This window comes from Balaenoptera borealis, assembly GCF_965194805.1.
Source record: "Balaenoptera borealis genome assembly, chromosome: 16".
NCBI lineage: Eukaryota > Metazoa > Chordata > Mammalia > Artiodactyla > Balaenopteridae > Balaenoptera > Balaenoptera borealis.
The window spans coordinates 17,906,669-17,929,179 of NC_138872.1; the positions used below are offsets into that span (position 1 = coordinate 17,906,669).

The 22,511-nt window shown below is 42.4% G+C and overlaps 1 protein-coding gene across 15 annotated transcripts in view; it reads left to right on the plus strand.

Moving 5' to 3' along the window:
• Positions 1-22,511, plus strand: part of PTPRT (protein tyrosine phosphatase receptor type T) — a 1,098,035-nt gene that overhangs the window by 662,325 nt on the left and 413,199 nt on the right. For all 15 annotated transcript variants that reach the window (XM_082361692.1, XM_082361703.1, XM_082361700.1 and 12 more), the window contains exon 8: positions 7,387-7,683. In XM_082361692.1, the coding sequence (XP_082217818.1) occupies positions 7,387-7,683 (297 nt within the window). The remainder of the gene's footprint in view (positions 1-7,386; positions 7,684-22,511) is intronic.

Consider the following 22,511-nt stretch of genomic DNA (forward strand, 5'->3'; position numbering starts at 1 on the left):
GAATTTGTCCAGTGCTTGACATTTGGCAAAGGATACTTGCATCACTCTGTTACAACTACTTTAGTTGCTCTTCTCACTTACTTCTTAGGAATAGTGGGAGGGACCATTACTGTAGTGTGTAACATTCAGACTGGCCTGACACGTCACTGCATGGAGTGTGCATTTGCAGTGGGAGGGAGGGGATTCCTGTTCCTGTGGCATGTCCATTCGTGCAGCAGAATCTTGACGGCCATTTGCTCCTTTATTCTTGTATCTTGGACTTTAAATGTGCTGACTCCTTTGCCTGGGGCTTAACCTTCCCATTCCCTACTCTCCATTCTCCTTCCCCCCCAAACCTCATACCTTTACCTCGTTGAATCCCATCCATCCTTTGCCCAAGGCCCCCTCCTTCAGGACAGCCTTCTTGGCCTCTAGACTCCACATTACACTGTTGGTGATTTACTCTCAAATATTTACCAGTGGAATGTTATGGATGAGTTACAGGTTAAGCTGTAACCCAGTGCTGCCAGCCTTCCCATCAAGGCCGTACTGGTTAGGGGAAGTCCCCTGGTATTCCAGTTGAGAAGCCCCTTCTCCAGAGACAACACTACATAGCCCAGGTGTTTCTGATACCATGTCTTGATCCATAACCTTCATTTTGCTAATCAGTACACCCAATGCCAGAAATTGATTGTGGTGGTTGAAATCAGGGACCTGTCCACTAGCATAAGTATTGTAAATGGACTCTAATTGATGAAATTGAAAGTATTCAAAATATGTGGGTTGGCCAAAATATTGTGAAAGCGCTTTCCAAATGTACATGACGTAGGAGAACCCAGTAAGGCCTCTCTCTAGCTCTTAGCCTTAGGGATGGTATCCAAGCCTTGATTCCTAAACAGTCCTGTGTTACCTGATGGGTCTGTAATGGTACTTGATTTGCCCCTAGACCAGGAGTAAGCAAGGTACAGCCCACAGCCTAGGCTATCTTTTTTTTTTTTCATGGAAAGGCATTTTATTTTAAATATAGCAGTGTGTACATATCAATCCCAAACTCCCAGTTTATCCCTATTTTTGTAAATAAACTTTCATAGAATCACAGCCATGCCCATTTGTCTACACATTTTCTGTGTCTGCCTTTGCATTACAACAGCAGAGACAAATAGCTGAAACAGAGACTGTCTGACCCACAAAGCTTAAAATATTTACTATCTAGACTTTTAACAACAACAACAAAAAGTTTGTCAACTCCTACCTGAGAATACTGTCATAACTGCCTTAAATGAGCCTACATGCAAGATAGGAACCAGGTCACCTAAAAAGACTAAGACAGGTTGCTGAGCTTCATTGAGCTTTATGGAATGGATAGTATGACCTATTTTGTGCCTGCTTGCTAATAAACATTTGTGTAATAAATGCTCATCTGTGTAGTAGAATTTAGCCTGAGACTTGCTTTTATTATATAAGCTAATAATGCAGTTATGGAGGAATCATTAACCCTCACTCACCTGAGATTTCTTTGGTGGCTTCTGGTTTCTATGAAAAAGAATGTAAGGTTGTGCACGAGTCATGCTTAAATTGGCTCAGATGGGTTTCCAGCGTAAGGCTGTGTCTTTCTGACATGTGCTGCCTGGAAGCCCAGCACTTGCCCTGCAAAAGCTCCTTCAGGCTTCATCATTCCATCCTTCACAGTTGTCGTGTCTGCATCCCCCTCTAGAGCATGAATCTCATGAAGGCTAGAACATGCCTGTCTCATTCCCCTGCATCCCTAATGCCTGTCCCATCTCAGAGGTCCAAGACATGTTTGTAGAAAGGAAAGAATAGATAGAGCTATATCTGAACATGCATTAATGGGACCTTGCTAACTCCAAGCTACAGTTGGTTAAAAAGCATGAACCCAGCAGTCAGCTGGACTGAGAACCAGGCCAGGGGTCCACGGTCACCTGCAGGACTTCTATTTTATCTCAGTGGCTCCCCTGCCTTGCCTCCCTTCCGGAGGTGGGAGCTGTATTTAAGGGAATACAGCTGGGTCAAGTACCATCTGGGAGCTTGGTGGACACTATCTCCTTAATTCACCTCGTAGCCCTAAAAGGCAGAAGTACCATCCCCGTGTTACACATGAGAAAAATGAGGCAAAGACGCAGATGGGCCAAGTGACTTGCTTTAGTGACCCAATACAGATCCAGCACTCTTTTTTACCATGTCTTGATGCCTCCCTGCTCAAGAGTATTTTTTCAGTATTTGGGTAAGCCAACGAACATGTGAATGACATACCTTCTCTATGACATGGCTGCAAGAGGGTGACAACAGAGTCACCTGATTCTAGTGGTCGGGGTAGGTAGGACCCAGTGACCTTGGGTGGTGAGGGTACCAGTATCCCTAAGTGAAGCCTCTGGATTCCTGTCCTTGCCTACCTTCATAAGGATGTCTGTGATAATATTCAACAAATTCCTGTCTGCCAAACATCTGTAAAAAATTAGAGGAGATGGCAGAAAGGAAGCAAGAGAGTAGGTTTGGATGATGCTGAAAGAAGATGGATTTTATTTTTGTTCCTTTTACCTTTTTTCCCTTCGTGTAGCATTTCCATGCAGAAATTGCAAATTAATGGTCACATCGAACTATCTGTCAATGTATTACTGCTCTTGCAGTATCAAATTATGTCGGCAATAATGTTTCTAGCTGCCTAGGACTCCATTGCAATTTAATTTGAAAGGAATTCAAATTGCATTTCCAAATGGATAAAAAATTAATTTTACATACAAGCTATCCACCTCCACATTTTCAGCCCCATGCCCCAAATTATCTCAATTTAGGTTCAACTTTGAATAGTTTGTATGTTACAGCCAACTCCACGTGCAAAGATGAATACATAGAAAATTCATGAATTGGAAACCTGCTTTGCTGCTCCTTTGTTTTAATAAGATGTTCTGCCTTGATTAAGGTCATTAGGAGATTCTACAGCTATTGCCTTTGACAGCAGGAATGGAGGCTGGGCCCATATAAAACAAGAGGCTGGAATTCTAACTTAACCACATGATTACCTTAACAATTGGAGTATAGAGAGAGCCCTGATTCACTCCTTCACTTACTGCATTTCCCCTGCAGGATGTTAAGGCCTTGATTCTGGTTTGGTCTTCAGTTATCCCCTGCTTTCTGTATTTACTCATTCTTCATTTATTAATCAGCTATATGTCCAGTTATAAAAATGAAGAGATCTAGGTGCTCACAGGTTAGCAGGGGAGGTGAGCATGAACCAAACATCCAAACATTAATCTGCAATTTGGTAAGGACTATGGGAGAACTATTAAAGAAAACAGATGATGATTCATTCTGCCTGGGCAGGAAAGGCTTTTGGAGAAAGTTACAAAGAAAGGGTGGCATTGGAGCCTGGCCTTGAATACATTGAATAGGGATTTGCCAGTGACAGCCCAAGCAGAGGGAAGCACGGAGGTGTAAAAGGATTCAGGATGCAACACTCACTCTGCTTTAGGAATGTAGGGTTCAAAGAGTGAGCAGTCGAAAACGAGGGAGGGAATTAGGAGGTGGAAGGGTACATGTTGCAGGTTGGGCTCTGGTATTAGGTTGAAAATGGTACTTCAGTAAGATCTAACATGGGAAGGAGAGGAGTGATCAGTGATCAGAAGTGAGGAGGCCCACCCTACCTTCCAGAGGCAGCTGCAGAATAAAGAAGCTTCTGAAGATATGAGTTAGTCAATCACACACACACATACACACTTGTCCCTAACATATGTAAGAACACACATGGGTCTGGGACAAGATACACAGACCTGCAGCCTCTTTCCTTCTCCTTTCACCTGACTTCATCCCTCCCCACAAAGGTCTCCTCCTCCAAACAGCCACGCTCTGGTCACCTGTTGGGCCTAGGGGTACACACATGGAATAGGGTCTGACCTTGGATGGCCAAACCAAGGGAAGAGGTTCACACAAGCCCCGGAAATGAGTTTGGAGCCACTGGGACAGGGAATTCTAGGGTGTCAGGTGTCTGGAGCCCGGTCCAGAATGGGGAGCACAGGGACCAGGTAGACACGTTGGCGCATTGACTCCTGCTTCAGGAGGAGGGCAGGGTCTGCAGATGGTCGGAGTGTGCTCGCCAATTCACAGGGCTCGGGACAGGGCCCTCATTGCCAAGTCTAAGGGCATAGAGACAGTGAACCCAGAGGCCAAGCCACTTTGCTTGTCCACCAGAGGAAGACTTTCCAGCTTCCCAGATAAGCCACACTCTCTTCCCACTGTATGCCATCTCGGTGGCCTGTAGGCTGTTACTCAAGAAGGTCATATGGACAGAGTCTTATCTGGAGGCAGAAACCATAGGCTCTAGGCTTGGACATATTTACACGAGGGATGTAAATTCAACAAACCAATCTCCACTGCACACACAAGGCTTTCTCAGCAATTTCTAACTTGTTTGTACGAACCGGAATGTAAACCTGAGACTCTCCCTGCTGTAGGCAATTACTGGAGCAGAAGCTGGGTTTGGCATCTGAGGTTTGGGGGGGACAGTTATAGTGAAAGCATGAATGCCTCCATCATGCATTTTGAAAACTAGTTTCCATCATGTAGGATTTTAGGACGTTCTCTTGCTTGAATTGAAAAATAGATAAGTTCACCTTAAAGACTCGGTGATGTGCTAGAGGGGACAGAACAGGGGACTGTGGAGTCAAGGGGGTCCAAGCTCAGTTCTCAAAAACAGGTCACCATCTGTTCATCTCAGTTTAAACAACATGAACTGGCCCACCAACAGACTCAGTGCCATGTGCTGGGGTTGCTGGACAAACAGCACATGGTCCCTTGCAGCCTGGGAGGAATGACGTATAAAGGAACAAGCAGTTCCTAGAAAGCGTGACGGATGCTGAGTGGGCTGGATAGCTGTGCAAAGTACCGTGGGAGTCCAGAGCTGGGGACTTAGCTGTGTGGCCCTGGGCAAGTCATGTCCCTTCGTTGGCCTCAGTTCCCTATGTCGGACAGTTGTTTTCAGCACACAACTGCCCAGCCCATAGTTACTGCTTAATAAAGAGCCACTGTCTTGCCCTTTCTTGAATGCGAGTTCTTGAACTTACAGAACACTTTCACCCACGTGTATCTAACCCACAGGGCCACCAGAGGTCTTGTCTTTTGCACTTGAACTGAGATGTCCTTGAACCTCTTAATTCCATAGCCTGAGAAAGCCCAAATCATCTCTCAAGGTGTCAGTAACACACATGGACATATCTTCCAAGTCCCCTTTGCCTCTGGTCCCTTTGTTCCCATGCGACATCTTATTTGGCCCAAGTGAGGCATGCAGATCTCAGAAGCCCCAGGAAATCAAATCACAGCCAATCATTTTGTGGTATTTTGAGGACCCTGTTGAAGACTAGGAGTCACATGAGAACAGTCCCATTGGGCTCCACCCAAAAATACACCATCTTGTTCACCCCCATCCTCTCCTATTCAATCCCAGCAGCCAGGGAGTTCATTTTTCTCTTCCTCTAAAGGCTAAGCACAGCCGATCCCAATGCCCTGGGACTGCAGCATCTACTCCAAACAAGCTTCTTAAAGCATTTCTCCAAGAAGGGCCATTCTCTCTAAGAGGAATGCCCACTGTTAGGCAGAGACAATTTTCTCTCTTTCTTTACAGTTCATTTTATACACATTAAGGGCTCTCTGAGATTAGCGCAATAATTTCCACTTTATAGACGAAGAAATGGAGGCTCAGAGATGCAGTGCCCTTGCCCAAGGTCACACAGCTAGTGAGGTAGCATGGTGGGCGGGGTGGGGGGAGAAGTACACGGATTGAACCTCTAGCCTGTGCTTAACTACTCCCAGTGAAGAGAGTCTGACAGAAGAACTTATGGGGAACACCGATCATAAAAGAAGTTACGTTTCTATCGTAACAAGTGCCTACACCTTATAGAATGAGCTTTACATATGGGGATTAAAAAAAGAAAAGTTTTGTTTTTTATTATCTGTTTTGCACAAAAACATCTATTTAATTTGTGTAAAGTGTAAATAGAATATTCATAATAAAATAAACATAGCCAATGTTATATATGGGGGTCTGGGACCAAGATCAGCACTAGGGTGAGAAGGCATGATCAGATCTGTTTTTATTTTTTAATTTTTTAAAATTAAAGTATAGTTGATTTACAATGTTGTATTAGTTTCCGGTGTACAACAAAGTGATTCAGTTATATATACATATATATTCCTTTTCATATTCTTTTCCATTATGGTTTATTATAAGATATTGAATATAGTTCCCTGTGCTACACAGTAGGACCTTGTTGTTTCTATGTATAATAGTGTGCATCTGCTAATCCCAAACTTCCAATCCTTCCCTCCCCAGAACCCCCTCTTCCTTGGCAACCACAAGTCTGTTCTCTATGTCTGTGAGTCTGTTTCGTAGGTAAGTTTATTTGTGTCATATTTTAGATTCCACATATAAGTGATATCATATGGTATTTGTCTTTCTCTTTCTGACTTACTTCGCTTAGTGTGATAATCTCTGGGTCCATCCATGTAGCTGCAAATGGCATTATTGCTTTCTTTTTTATGGCTGAGGAATATTTCATTGTATATGTATACTACATCTTCTTTATCCATCCCTCTGTCAATGGACATTTAGGTTGTTTCTATATCTTGGCTATTGTGAATAGTGCTGCTGTGAACATAGAGGTGCATGTATCGTTTTGAATTACAGTTTGTCTGGATATATGCCCAGGAGTGGGATTGCTGGATCAGATCTGTTTTTAGAACGATGCCCCTGGAGGGGCCTGTCTGGAAAAAAGTGGAGAGGAAAGAAGGAAGGGTTGAGGACTGTTGTGGGAGGCTAGGAAAGGATGAGTTGTGTTGTCAGTGAAAGGAAGGGAAATTCCAAGGCATTGTCAATGGGTCACAGTGACCTGTTGAGGATGCTGTGCGTTAAGGATGTGATTTGATTTCTAGACTGTGCACCTCGGTGTGGTGAACTAAAGAAATGGGGCTGGTTTCTCAAGGGGAGGGGGTGTGGTCAGATGAAATGTAAAGAGGTAGATCAGAAGTCCAGCATCCTTCTCAATTAGTATTTCCCCAAAGTGTTGTGTGTGCTGTTAGCGGTACCCAACGTGGTTCTTGGCGGTACCCTGATGAAAACAACTTTGCGTTGTTTTACATGGTAAACATTTATTTATGGCAAGTGCTTCAGGCTTTCCCTTTAAATAGTTACGTCTTCTTTTAGATGCCTTATTTAAAAAAGGAGTTTGATTTACAGAAAAATGGTAATTAAATTACACTCTAGGTGGCGAAGTCAGGAAGGCAGTGGCTGAGTGATTGGGATGAGTTGAAAGCGCTATTCTCCCCTGTTTTAGCGGAGCCTCCACCCCACCTTCCTGACAGCCTCCTCAGAGCCCCGTGTCTTGCGTGTGTGTCTTGCAGACCCGGTGCACGGCCCGCAGAACGTGGAGATCGTGGACATCCGAGCCCGGCAGCTGACGCTGCAGTGGGAGCCCTTCGGCTACGCGGTGACCCGCTGCCACAGCTACAACCTCACGGTGCAGTACCAGTACGTGTTCAACCAGCAGCAGTACGAGGCCGAGGAGCTCATTCAGACCTCCTCCCACTACACCCTGCGGGGCCTGCGCCCCTTCATGACCATCCGGCTGCGGCTGCTGCTGTCCAACCCCGAGGGCCGGATGGAGAGTGAGGAGCTGGTGGTGCAGACGGAGGAGGATGGTGAGTGCAGCGGTGCGCATGCTCACTCGGGAACGGGGAACGCCAGACCTGCTGGGGGCGGGGCCATGCCTAGCGGTTAAGAGGTTTTATTTTTCCTGCGTCTTTCATCTCTCTGTTGGTATATCAGCCCCTTTTCTAAGCTCTTCAGTCAAGCACCACACAGGCTGTGCAGTGCACAACTCCAAGGGGTGCTGTCCCCCTAGACAATGGCAACGCTGTCGCAGACACACGCTCAAGTTTGACCTTTCTACATCCCCATCTCTCATCTCACTTTATACCACCTGCTATGCCAGCGTTTAACCACACTGATGCCTCCCGAAAGAGAAGCTGTGTATTGATAGGATTGTTGAAGCATGTTGAGTTTGGGAGTCAGACAGCTCTGGATTCTGTAAGAATAAGGATCAGAAAATACACTTAAAGAACTTGGCACACACATCGAATGCACCCAGAACCGCATATTCACCTGGGTGTCCTACAGGCGTCTTCAAAAGTACCCAGAAACGAACTGTCTCCTCTTCTATATGGACTTCTTTCCCTGTGTTCCCCACGTCAATGAACTGCATCTACTAAGTCAAGATAAACACCTGAAGTCAGCCTGGGTGCCTCCATCTCTCCCTCCCCATCCCTCAGCTCCACGCCCACAAGGTTCCGATGAGCTTGCCTTCTGCAGTTTCTCTTCCAGCATGCCCCTTAAGACTCCAGGGAGAGAGAGCCACGTGTACTTTCTAGAACACATCTCTTTTTCCCGCCCTTGTCTCCTTGCCTATGCCACTCTGTTTCTCCTGCTCAGAATGACCTCTCCTCCACATTTATGGGACAAACTCTATTTATAATCTTTCAAGTCTTTGCTCACATGCTACTTCCTCCAGAAGCTTTCCCTGAGTGCCCCAAGCCAACTTGGGTGTTGCTTCTCAGACCCCTGCTGTATTTTGCATGTAACTCCGCCACGGTGGTTATGTTATTTATGGTAGGACAAGCCTTGCTGGTTCTAGGACTTATCTAAAAAACACTTTTCTGTGGCCGTATTTCAGTTTTCCTTCCAGCCAGACTGCTTCTGGCCTCGGGGGGTGTCTTTAGTTAGTTTCCTGGCATCAGACTCATGTGGATTGGTCTGCAAATGATCGATTAAGGAAGGTTTCCCAGGGGAGACTGGGGAGGGAGTGGGGGAAGCAGGACAGTGAAGGGGAGGAAGCCCAGGTACAGCTTCAGGCCAAATCCAGGGGGCTGTGACCTGGGCCTGCAGGAGAACTCTACAGGGCAGGTTATGTGTCACTGTCGTGCCAAATCACGGCTGCCGGCCAATGGTTAGGTCTGGAATGGGGATGGAGGATTGGGAAGTAAATTCTCAGGAACTTTTGGCTTTCTACACATGCAGACAAAAAATCGAAGGGCACAAAAATGGCATAAAGTGATTAGAAGGGATCCGGGCAGAACTCTGTCATTGTTACTACATGAGGCAAATCCTCACACTTGACCCAAAGCAGAGCCTCTTCCATGGCGGTCCTGTCTAGTACTCTTATTTCATATAAGCAAGTCGAAGGACCCCTGAGTGATGGCCCCTGGTGGGATCCAGACCCACATCCTCAGCGGCAGAGTCCCACAGGGAGATAGAGGAAGGAGCTCCAGCCTCTCACCTTGTCTCCCAGTTCTCACATCACCCCGTCCCATCCTAGACCTGGAAGTTTTATCAAACCTGCCTTCATAACAAACCCTTCCTGATCCCCTTTAAATTCATCCTCACAGCCACTCTGTTCACAGCCCCTGTAGACTGTGCTTCTAGGTAGCAGTAGCAGTGGGGACTCAGCCTGTGTCACCTTGTTCCCCCATCTTCCTATCTTGTAATGAACCTCAGTCTTCTGTGGGTACAGCTCTCCCCAAGACCAACTTTTCCAGAAGATCTGAGTGCCCTGTGTCCTATGAGCCTGTTCCCATCCAGCCTCCAACAGAGAGGGTCAGACATCTCATCTTGGCTTCATTTTGCAGCCCAGGACATGTGGCCCTGGATTTAGCTTCTGATGAAGCTGCCAAAACTTTCCCAAGATCTGGCTCCATTGTTTCAAAAATGTACAGCCCCTTCCTCCAGCAGGTAGAATAATGCACTCTTCGAGAAGGCAGACTCTGGAGCCAGATACGCCTGGAGCAAGTTGCTTAACCTCTCTGCCTTGGTTTCTCATCTATAAAAAGGAGATAGTAATAGTACCTACCTTACAGGTTGCTGTGCTCATTAAAAAGGATGGTGTATATAGAAATTGGAATCATGCTCATCAGCTTGTAAGTTTTCATTAAATGTAGCTACTACATTTGCACTAAATAAAAAAAAAATTCTTGACAAAGAATCCTCTAGCACAACCAACCCAGAAACCATCCACCCATCTCTTCAGAACTATAGACGTCCACTGTAACTGGTTGTAGATTATGACATCGACTCTCAAGGAGTGGCGATGTGGTCAGTGCCTGGTTGGAGAAGCAGAGTTGGGGCAAGTAGGGTGGTTTAGTGCCAAGTGTTCATGAGGGACCTGGTTGTTAGAGAGGGAGGAGCCACTGTTGAGAACCAGCATGAAAACTCAGGATGCAGAAGATGAACAGGAGGGTTTGGCCCAGGAACAGCTCAGGGCATTTTTTGCCAAGATGCTCTGCCCACCTTGGGCTGCTTTTTGAGGATTACCTACATGTGCAACAGCAAATCCCAAATCCCATCCTTAAGGCATGCCTCAGCCTCTCCCTTTCTTCTTCTCGTCATCAAGAAAAGAAAAAAGCACAAGGTCTTTATCAAAACAAATTGAGAGCAGCAAAGCTTTGAAATTAAATTTTAATCAAACACCATTAATATCATATCCATTCCTTCTCTACCGAGATGTGCGGCCATTATCACAGTAAACACACCAACATTAAGACAACAGGCCTCCATCTTGTAGCCCTCCTGAGGCCCCACCTCAGGAACCACCGGGCTGCAGCAAAGTCTCAGAAGAGCACAGCGCCCTCTGCGTGCCGCGATGAGGTTCCATTTCTCCTAAAGAGGGGAGAGGCACCATCTCTGTTTGCTGGGAGCTCATTCACCTCAAGGTCGAGCTGGGGATGGAGCTCAGCTGTAGTCCATTAACCGAAACCCCCTTTGGGGAACCAAGGAGCAGCCTTGCAGATTGAGCTGACTGGACTCATGCTGCTTTCGTCTGTGCTACAAAATTGTCTTCTGGGGAATATACGGAATTTGTAATTTCATCACCCCAGTGCTTTCGTGAGCGTGTGAAGCAATCCACCGCTGGTGAGAGGAGGTCATGGCCACTGAGCCCTGTTGTTTCATCTGGGAGGTCATTGTTAATAGGAGACTAAACAGGTTCCTTATTTTCCCCCTTTTCTTCACAAATGTCTCATACAAAACCGTGACTCATTTACTGGGTGGTTACTTCTCTGCCTTCAACCAGACCACAGCCAAGACTGTGAAATGGAATCTAGACACTCATAGGCATGTTATATTTTATACAATGACTCATACCCAAGATCTTACTTTGAAATGTTTCAAAACCATAGAAAAATTGAAAGAATAGTACAAATGAGATCTGTAAAACCTTCACTAGATTCAACATTTCTGAACACCTTGCTATCTATCTTTTCATATATACGTATGATACCTAGGTATGATATATTTGATATGGAAATATATATAAACATACATATAATATTTTTAACTCTTTGAAAGTAAGTGGCAGAAATCATGATACCTGACCCCTAAATTCTTTAGCATACATGACATGACCTAAGGATAAGGACATTCTCCTCCATACCCACAATACCATAGGACATCTAAGAAATTTAGCATTAATTTTAAAATAATCAAGTAGATAATCCACATTCATATTTCCAATAATATTAAACCTGATTTTATGTGACAAACCAGAATATGAGACATGTTTGGCAAAAATGCTATATGGGTTGGTGATGTATATTTCTCACTGTATCATGTCAAGAGGTACATAATGTCAGGGATCCCCTTTACTGATGTTGCTGCATTGGTCCCTTAGATAAGATGGGGACCACCCAGTCCCTCCACAGTAAATGCAGCACCTTTTCTCTTCGTAAATTAGGTCACCTGTGCAGTGATGCTTAGAGATCCTTGAGGATCCTATTCCCCAAGAACTTTTTTTTTAATTTTATTGAAGTATAGTTGATTTACAATGTTGTGTTAATTTCTTCTGTACAGCAAAGTGACTCAGTTTTACATATATATATATATTCTTTTTCACATTTGTTTCCATTATGGTTTGTCACAGGATACTGAATATATCAATAGTTCCCTGTGCTATACAGTAGGACCTTGTTGTTTATCCATCCTATATATAACAGTGTGCCTCCGCTAATCTCAAACTCCCAGTCCTTCTCTCCCCTACCCCCTTTCCCCCTTGGCAACCACAAGTCTGTTCTCTATATCTGTGAGTCTGTTTATGTTGATTTATCTCATATTTTAGATTCCACATATAAGTGATGTCATATGGTATTTGTCTTTCTCTTTCTGACTTACTTTGCTTAGTATGATAATCTCTAGGTCCATCCATGTTGCAGCAGATGGCATTATTTCATCCTTTTTGATAGCTGAGTAATATTCCATTTGTGTGTGTGTGTGTGTGTGTGTGTGTGTGTGTGTGTATCACATCTTCTTTATCCATTTGTCTGTTGATGGACACTTAGGTTGCTTCCATATCTTGACTATTGTAAATAGTGCTGCTATGAACATTGGGGTGCATGTATCTTTTCGGATTAGAGTTTCGTCTGGGTATATGCCCAGGAGTGGGATTGCTGGATCATATGGCAACTCTCTTTAGTTTTTTGAGGAACCTCTATACTGTTTTCCATAGTGGCTGCACCAATTTACATTCCCACCAACGGTGTAAGAGGGTTCCCTTTTCTCCATACCCTCTCCAGCATTTGTTATTTGTAAACTTTTTTAATGACAGCCATTCTGACTAGTGTGAGGTGGTACCTCATGGTAGTTTTGATTTGCATTTCTCTAATAATTAGTGATGTTCAGCATCTTTTCATGTGCCTATTGGCCATCTATATGTCTTCTTTGGAGAAATGTCTATTTAAGTCTTCTGCCCATTTTTTGATTGGGTTGTTTGTTTTTTTTTTGTTGTTGAGTTGTATGAGCTGTTTGTATATTTTAAAAATTAAGCCCTTGTTGGTCACATCATTTGCAACTATTTTCTCCCATTCTGTAGATTGTCTTTTTGTTTTGTTTATGGTTTCCTTTGCTGTGCAAAAGCCTGTAAGCTTGAGTAGGTCCCATTTGGTTTTTTGTTTGTTTTTTTAAGAGTTTTTTGATGTGGACTATTTTTAAAGTCTTTATTGAATTTGTTACAACATTGCTTCTGTTTTTTTTATGTTTTTTTGGTCTTTGGCCACGAGGCATGTGGGATCTTAGCTCCCTGACAAGGGATCAAAACTGCACCCCCTGCATTGGAAAGTGAAGTCTTAACCACTGGACCACCAGGGAAGTCCCAGGCCCCACTTGTTTTTTGTTTGTTTGTTTTTGTTTTTATTTCAACTGCCTTGGGAGACTCACCTAAGAAAACATTGGTATGATTTATGTCAGAGAACGTTTTGCCTACGATCTCTTCTAGGAGTTTTATGGTGTCATATCTTATGTGTAAGTCTTTAAGCCATTTGGAGTTAATTTTTGGTGTGAGGGTGTGTTCTGACTTCATTGATTTATGTGCAGCTGTCCAACTTTCCCAGCACTACTTGCTGAAGAGACTTTTTCCCATTTAATATTCTTGCCTTCTTTGTTGAAGATTAATTGACCGTAAGTGCGTGGGTTTATTTCTGGGCTCTCTATTCTGTTCCATTGATCCGTATGTCTGTTTTTGTGCCAGTACCACACTGTTTTGATTACTGCAGCTTTGTAGTATTGTCTGAAGTCTGGGAGGGTTATGCCTCCTGCTTTGTTCTTTTTCCTCAAGATTGCTTTGGCAGTTCTGGTTCTCCCCAAGAACTTTTGACCCAAAGGTTTTAACACTCCTTGATAGTCCTCTCCTGAATCAGTTATTATGCTGATATTTACAAAAGGGTGCTGTAAATCTAGCATTCCCTCTACATGTATTAATTTGCATTCTTCTTTATAAAAGAGCTTTTCTCTCCTCATCCCCCTCCCCATTTTTTTTCCCTATTGACTCATGGGTCATTTTTTTTTCCTGAATGTATTAAAATCCATTACTATCATTATTCTTTTTAATGCTCAAACTGTCTCAAATATGGCTAGTGGGAGTCCCTTCAGATTGGCTCCTAGGTCCTTTGGACATGGTCTCATTAGTCTTCCTTGCTTCTGGTGCAACAAAATATTCCAGACTCTCCTTGTAATGTCTCTGCCCCAGGCCTGGAGTTAACCACTTATCTGAGGATTTCTGGTTGTTTTCAGAGATGCATCTTAGTTGTGCTCAATGGGGTGTTATTGCCTCTAGGCTCTTCAAGAAGGTAGAGCTGGGGAATATAATTTTATCTGTTTTAAATCATGAGCTCACACTAATTCAAATCCAACACCTCAGGATTCTTCTGCACTTGCCCTCAATCCATATATATCTCTCTCCCTCCTCCCACAGTGAAAACCCCAACATTCACATATTTTTTCATTTGCTCCATGCTACAGTACACACAAAGTAGTCTCAGAATTACAATACCAGTCCTCCTAACAAACAAGAAAACTATAAATTAGGTTAAAGATTTTCTTTTTAGTTTTTCTCTCCTTGAGTAGTCACGATACCATATCCAAAAGTTCATTCTTTTCTCTGGATGGTTATATTATCAATTTGATACCCTATTAGGTTCATTTATTTCAATTTTAAGGTCTGCCTTCCCCCCATCCTTTTTTGTTTAATGTCATTGTTTCTAACATCAAAACAGTTTCTTGGTTCAAAAGTCAAAACTGTATAAAAAGGTACACTCAGAGAAGAATTGCCAGCATCTCTCTTTCACACTGTTCTTATCTGCACCTGGAAGGTAACCATTTGTATTTATTTCAGATATATCTTTCCTATAGTTCATTTTGTAAAAAAGTAAAAATTATCTTTATTTCTCTTATTTTTATATAAAAGATAGCATAGTAGGTATACTCTGCATCTTGTGTTTTTGTTCACTTAATATATCCTTGAAATCAGTCCATGTCGGCTTGTACAGATTTGTGTCATTCTTTTTTATAGCTGTGTGGGACTTCATTATGTGGATATACCATGGTTAATTCAAGTAGGGTCCTGTGGACACTTGGTTGTTCCCATTATTTGCTATGACAAATAATACTGTATCCAGTATTGTGCATATGTTGTTTGGTATTGTGGAGATGTATTTTCATGAGAAGTTCCTGAAAGTTGGATTACTGGGGTCAGTGGGTAAATGCATATGCATTTTTGTTAGATGATGACAGATACTCCTCCATAGAAGTCCTTATCATTTTACATTTTCATCAGCAATGTAGATTTGTTTAATCTTAACACCAAACATGAAAAAGCAAACAGTATCATTTTTCTTATTTTGCAATAAGGAATGTAGATTCCCATATAATTTATAATAATTGTATAAAAATCTAATTGATTATAATTAATCATATAGTATATAATATTTTAACATAATATGCTTAATCACATATAATAATATATCCTTAATCACGTATAATACATATATTATTGCATTTAGTATAAGACATGTACTTTCATCATAGAGAAGACTGATATTTTAGGAATGAGTGCTTGTATTTTATGTGCGTTTCTAACAAGGTTAATTATCTGGTTTCTCAGGTCACATGAAGCTAGAAGGAGGCTGCATGTTGCTAGGGATATGTACTTGTACAGTAACAAGATGCAGTAACAAGAGGCTGCATGTTGCTAGGGACGTGTACTTGTACAGTAACAAGATACAGTAACAAGAGGCTGCATGTTGCTAGGGACGTGTACTTGTACAGTAACAAGATGCAGCACATAAAATCTGGAAAAGAGGACAGTGAGAAGAAAAGTATAAAAAGCAATAACAACAAGGCAATAAGTAATGAAATCCATAGTCATTTCGTTAAGGATAAAAAGCTATACACATCTTAGTAAGTGCTGAGCCATCATTTAATTAGAGCTCAGTACATTTTTAATGTTTTCAGAGATAACCTTGAGCTATCATAAAGGGTAAGGAGAAGTGCAATTACAGTTTTTGAATGTGCATTATGAACTAGGTGTTGTGCTGATATTCTTCATTCATACAGTCAGTTGCCAAATACTGTGATGTAGATGCTACTGATACTGGGTGGAAGAGAAATGTGAGGCTCAGAGAGTTTAAGGAACCTGTCTAAGGCTACTGAGTAACAAATGGCAGAGCCAATAAGTAGATCCCAAAATCTTATCTGTGCTTTTCCCCCAACCCTATCTAAGATACAATCCTATTCCTGGCCAGTATCTCCCTAAACACTCTCTGTTTTATCCTTTTCTGTAGAACTTATCATTATCTGAAATACTGTGTGTGTGTATGTGTGTGTTTATTGTCTGCCTGGCACATAGTAGATGTTCATTAACTATTTGTTAAACGAATGAATAGCTAATATCGAAACCCATGCCTCTTTCATGGTATCACGGGGCCCTGCTTATATATGCTAAGAAGGTAAAGACATGTATAATATATTTTATTTACACTCAAAACCAGCTGATACTGGCTTGATAGAGCTAATCATTCGCCTCTCTTCTAACCTCTGAACCCAGTGATATCACATTCACTGCTTAAAATCAACCACGGTGGAGATATTTACACTATGGAAATCAGGAAACATATTGAGGTTTTATTTTGTTTTGTTTTCCTGGGGAGCTGGCTGTGAAACATTTACTAATACACCACTGTATAGTTCCATTAAAAAGGTATGTTTGACACCTTAAGATATAAAAATTTATCCAGAAAAAAATTATCTTTCCTCCAGCAAGACTGGAAATTACAAGGTAGAGTGAAATTGTTTAAATCTATCTTGTCTCTATAAGACTCACAGACTCCTCTGAACCATTTTCAAATTATTTCAACTTTTAAGTTAGTTCTGAGCCTCTATAATGAACAACAACCAACTAACCAACAAATATGGCACCTGGAATGGAGAGGCAAAAAATAAATAAATTTAAAAAAAAAAAAAAAACCTAGACAAGATGATAGGAAGGGAAACTTGTGCTGACTGTGCAGGGCTCTGTGCTTTTACATAAACTGACTTTTTACTTCTCACAACTACCCTCAAAGTTCACCATTAGCCCCACTTTTCAGATATGAAAATGGAGGGGAAGAAAGAAGAGGAAAGGATAAGACAGGAGAAGAGAGGAGAAAACTTCCCTTGATAACACTCTGTCCTCCTTTATGTTGAAATGAAAATTTCCCTTAAATTACCACCTGAGTTTTAGGCACAAGAAAACATCTGGTTTAATTACAGTGAATTTACATGAACCTACTGACAAGAAGCACAGTTAAAATTAGCAATTTTAGTGTGCTTTTTTTTTAAAAGAGAATGAAATTATAAAGTAATTAACCTTTGTTGTAGAACTCTATCAAAGGGATGGAAAGTTCCATGCTGTTAGATAGAAAAAGAAATGAAATTTTGGGGAGGGAATATGTGAATCCACTAAAGAATTATGAAGAAAAAAAAGAAGGGTAAAGCAACTTAGAAGATAAGACAAAACAGGAATCTTTCCTCAAGAAGTCTTTTCACAGTGAGTAAGATGGGGAAGAAAAAGACCTAGTTGAATCAAAAGAAAGTACAGTTAACCCTCTGTATCCGTGGGTTCCATATCTGTGGGTTCCATATCCGCAGATTGATTTCGAAATCAATGCACGGTTGGTTAAATCCTCCCACGAGGAACCCCCAGTGTGGAAGGTCAACTGTACTGCGCCGTTTTATATAAAGAATTTAGCTTCAGTGGATTTTGTTATTTTGTTATCCTGGATCCAATTCCTGTGGACACCGAGGGTCGACTGTAAGTCGGCTTCATGGAAAAGGACTTCTTGACTTGTGGAGTGGTAGTGTGATGTGGTAAAAAAACCCTCAGCCTGGGGTCAAGATGTGCTGATTTTTCCACTAGTAGGTGACTTTAGTGTGACTGTCTTTCAGCTTTTCTACACCCACATGTCTACCAGGTGATGGAAGAAAGGGGTGATTCAGAAAATACTTTGGAGTCAGAGGGATCTGGGCTATATCTAGGCTCCATTCACTACTTTGTTGTGTAACCTTGATTAAATTACTTGCATTCTGTACATTTTAGTGCCCCCATCTGTAAAATGGGGATGGTCATCCCACCAGTTTCTATATGGTGTCCTACATGAAAGTCTATACATAAAGCATTTAATTTACTCTCCGCCAAGAACTATATTAAGTGGTGTGTGGCCAGTACCAGACTCAGCAGACTGCTTTTTAACCGAGGGTGTGTGACTTGGAAAAACCAAACCAGTGATCTATGCAAGATTTCTGTTAGTTATGGGCAAGGGACGATCTTAAAATTACCTATAATACCTCTGTAATCCCAATTTCAAACATCTCACTCTGACCGTAGAAATGAATGGGTGTGGCAGTGTTCCAGTAGAATTTTATTTACAGAACAAGCAGCTGGTTGCATTTGGCAGTGGCCATAGCTTGTTGACCCTTGAGCCACACTCATTCCTGTAATTATTTCCTCCAATCCTTTGGCTTTAAAATCTATCCATATGCTAATGACTTCTCCAGTTGACATCTCCAGGCCAGACCTCTCCCTTGTCCTCCGGAGTCACTTATCCAAATTATCCAGTCATTTATCCTGTCAGACCTATCCACCTGCATTGCTAATCAGCCACTGGAATTAAACACGTCCACAGCTGGTGGCCTGATCATCCTTCAGCCACCACCAAACTCATTCTCCTCATGCTCTTCTCCACCTCAGTTAATGGCAACTCCATTTTATCAATGGCTCAAGTCAGACACCTTGATTCCTCACTTTTGTCACATCTAAAGCCCTGGATTGCAAACTCCAGGGAACACACCTATTCTCTATGATTGGCGCCCCCTTGCTTTGTGCAAAGCATCCCTGTTCACTCCCCATAAGCACATTCTTTTGACTTGTCCTTCAATATATAGCAAGACCTTGATCATTTTTTACAGCCTCTACTGCTAGCTCTTTGGTCCAAGCCACTGCAGTCTCCAACCTGGATTATTAGAAGGGTCTCCACAATGGCCTTTCAGCTTTAGCCCTGGCCCCCGCTCTGTTTTCTCAACACAGTGGCCAGAAGGATCTTATTAAACCATGAGGCAAATCACAACATCACCCCTCTGTGCATAACCTTCCAGTGGTTTCTTGTGTTACTGAGATTAAAAGCACAAGTCCTTAGGGTGGCTCAGAAGGTCCTATGTGACCACACTGATGCGGAAAACTTGGCCTCTGTGCACTGGTGCCAAATCGAATCTCAGAGTTTTGGGTGAAGTAGAAAAGACTAGCTTTACTGCTTTGCCAGGCAAAGGGGGACACAGAGGGCTCATGCCATCCAAAATCTGTGTCCCCCAATCCAGGAGGATTTGGTGAGGAGTTTTATAGCAGTAGTTCAAGGGTGGGGTTGCTGATAAGATTAGGGTGTGTGCAGGGCCTTCACTCCTTTAATCTGATTTCAGGTAGTCTCCTCCTAATGAGCCTTTCTGGTTCCTTTAATTTGGCCTCAGGTGGTCTCTTGATGAGGTTATCAAACTGTGATCTTCTTTGGAATGAAGAATGCTAACATCTTATATTTGTTGGGGGTTTTAGTTCTGTAAAGAGCTCAAAGATATTGTTCCGTGCATCCCTTGAGGCAGAACCAGGACCCTGCCCCAAGGCTGCACTGTTGTTTCTTGACTGCTCCTCCCTTGTCTCTGTCTGCATCCCCTCCCATCCCTGATTATTACCTGTTTGAAGCTGCCCTTTGGAACTCAGGGAAGGTCAGGGAGGCTAGACTCTGTTCCCTACAAACAAGGAACAGGGGGCACAGAAAGGCTTCTGTGCCCAGGAGCCCCAGAGGGTCCTGCCTGGTTGTTTTTTTTTTTTTTTTAAACTTCTTATTTTTTATTTTATTTTATTTATTTATTTATTTATGGCTGTGTTGGGTCTTCGTTTCCGTGCGAGGGCTTCCTCTAGTTGCGGCAAGTGGGGGCCACTCTTCATCACGGTGTGCCGGCCTCTCACTATCGTGGCCTCTCTTGTTGCGGAGCACAGGCTCCAGACGCGCAGGCTCAGTAATTGTGGCTCACGGGCCCAGCTGCTCCGCGGCATGTGGGATCTTCCCAGACCAGGGCTCGAACCCGTGTCCCCTGCATTAGCAGGCAGATTCTCAACCACTGCGCCACCAGGGAAGCCCCTGCCTGGTTTTAATACTACCACTTTTCTGGTTGCCTGTCTGACCTCATCTTCTTCTACGTCTGCCTTACTACATAAATCCAGTCACTGTTCTCAAATGTGCCAGGTGTGTCCCTGCCTCAGGACATTTGCATTTGCCATTCCTTCTGACTAGAATAATCTTCCCACAAAAAAAACAGGGCTGGTTTCTTCACCTCCTTCATGTCTTCACTCAAATGTCACCTTTTAGGCGAATCTTCCTCAGCCTTTCTATTATAAACTGGACTTTTCTAACACCAGACTCCTTGTTCCTCTTCCCTGGTCTGTGTATCTCCCTAGGATTTATCATTTGACATGCTGCCTATTTCACTCTACATTTAATTATCTCTCTTCTCCCGCTTGCATGTATACCAAAGAGACAATGATGGTTTTTTTCTATTTTTGTTTACTGGTGCTTCCAAGCACTTAGAACAGTGCCAGGTAGATAATAGACATGTGATAAATATATTATTGAATGAATGAATCATGAGAATTTCCTCAAAGACAAAATAGATTTTTAAATAATTTACCATAGAAATCAGAAGAAAATTTTAGAAAGCTGTTAAATATGCTCAGTAAGCTATGAGAAGATACGGCTTCTATGATTAGCAGTATGACACTATTCAGAGACTATAGATAGACGGAGGGATACCAAGGGAAATAGTAACAATTCTGATTTTGCAAAAGAATCAAATCGGTGATCTCCAGGCTGCACTAGAGCAGTTCTCAGAGAATGTGATGGGACCAGGGGGAGGAGCAAACACACAGAGTGTGAATCACCACAGTAGCTATGAAGGAGGTACTATTTTAATCCTCATTTTAAAGAAAGGAAACTGAGTCATTTTAAAGTAAGAAAACTGAGTCACAGAGAGGTTAGGCAACTTGCCTCAGGTTGTACAACATATAAGTGGTGAGAATGGGACATAAACCCAGGCAGTCTGGCTCAGCCCATGATGTTAGTACTACGTTACAGGTCTGCATGATGAAAATGAGAGTTTTGATTCAAGATGGTCATCTGATCATTCTTCTTAAACTACCTTCCCAAAGGAATAGAAAAATGCCTTTCATTCTGCCCTGAGAACTTTAAGAGGATGCCATACCCATGCCAGAGGAATTAATGCAGAGCAATGTTGGGGGAGGGGGACCTACATGGAGAAAAGATGACGGAGCTGTGACTTCACTGAAAGAAACCACCCCCTCCACTGCCACCCAGTCCCTTGGGGCACAAGAAGAAGGAACTTCTAAGCCCAGTTGCATAAATACCCTCAAACTCTGCCCAAGGCTAAAGGCAAGGGTGGGCTATGGAGCTGATAGGAGTTGGGGGGTCAGGGGTTCAGGAGACTTAATGTTGAGGCATCTTTATATGCCAGTCCACAGAGCAGAGGATGAGAGCCCTTGGTTCAAGCCTGCAATGTGGTAAATAAGGAAAGCAGAGGGATTTGAGGAAAGAGTATCTTTGGGAAGAGACATTCCAGTTAAAGGTAGGGGCAGTGCTCCAGGTAACTTCAGGCTGCTCCTTCAAAAACCAAAATAAGTCCTCTTTTTGAAAAGAAGCTTCCTGTTGTGTGGTCATTTCTTTTCCCTAACCTTCCCTCACCAACCCTCACCTCCAAGCAAGCGGACCCCTTATCTGGCCAAGTAATGATGGGCATATCTAAATTTTCCCTTTCCCTCTGGGTTAGAAATATTTAAAACAGGGGCTCATATAATCACTAGCAGAACATATCTCAGCCCACCAAACTAGACTCGCCTGTTCCAGCTCTTGTAAGTTTGCATAAAGAAAGGTTACTGGACATATGGAAAAATGCTGTCATTCTTATTAAAGAAGAACAATCTTTTAATGCACAGCAAATGTCCCTTAAGAATTACAGCAAGAAACAAGATTTTAAAACACAGTAAAATCCACATTCTTTACAGAATGTATAAATAAATGCTGGGTTAGAACATGTTCATGGAATGGAAATTAGTGATGTAAAGAAAGAGGTTAGTTCTCCCAGACTGGTCTTTGTAAAAGAGTTTAGCACTATTTATTATATTTATTATTTTTATTTAATAATGAACTCCATAGTGCTTAGGGATGTGTGTTTAAGGAAGAAAAACTATAATGAAAAGCAAGGTCATGATTATTAAGAAGTTAAGAGAGCCCTTACCTTTTGCAGGTATGAAGTTGTCTGTTGATAAATTAATGAGATGTGTATTTGTTTTATATGCTTGTATACTGGTTCTTTCACAGTAAAAAAAGATAAAATGTGGATATTAAATATCCTTTTAGACCAGTAAATTTGACGTTTATGGGCTATGAAAAAGTTCCTAGCAAAATATAAATATAAAAACTTGACTAAAGGGGGAAAATGTATATAATTCTACAACAAATAGAGAAAGAGAAATAGAATCAGTAGTTTAAACTTTTCCAACAAAAACACACCAGTCCTAGATGGTCTTACAAGTGCAATCAGACAAATACTCAAGGCA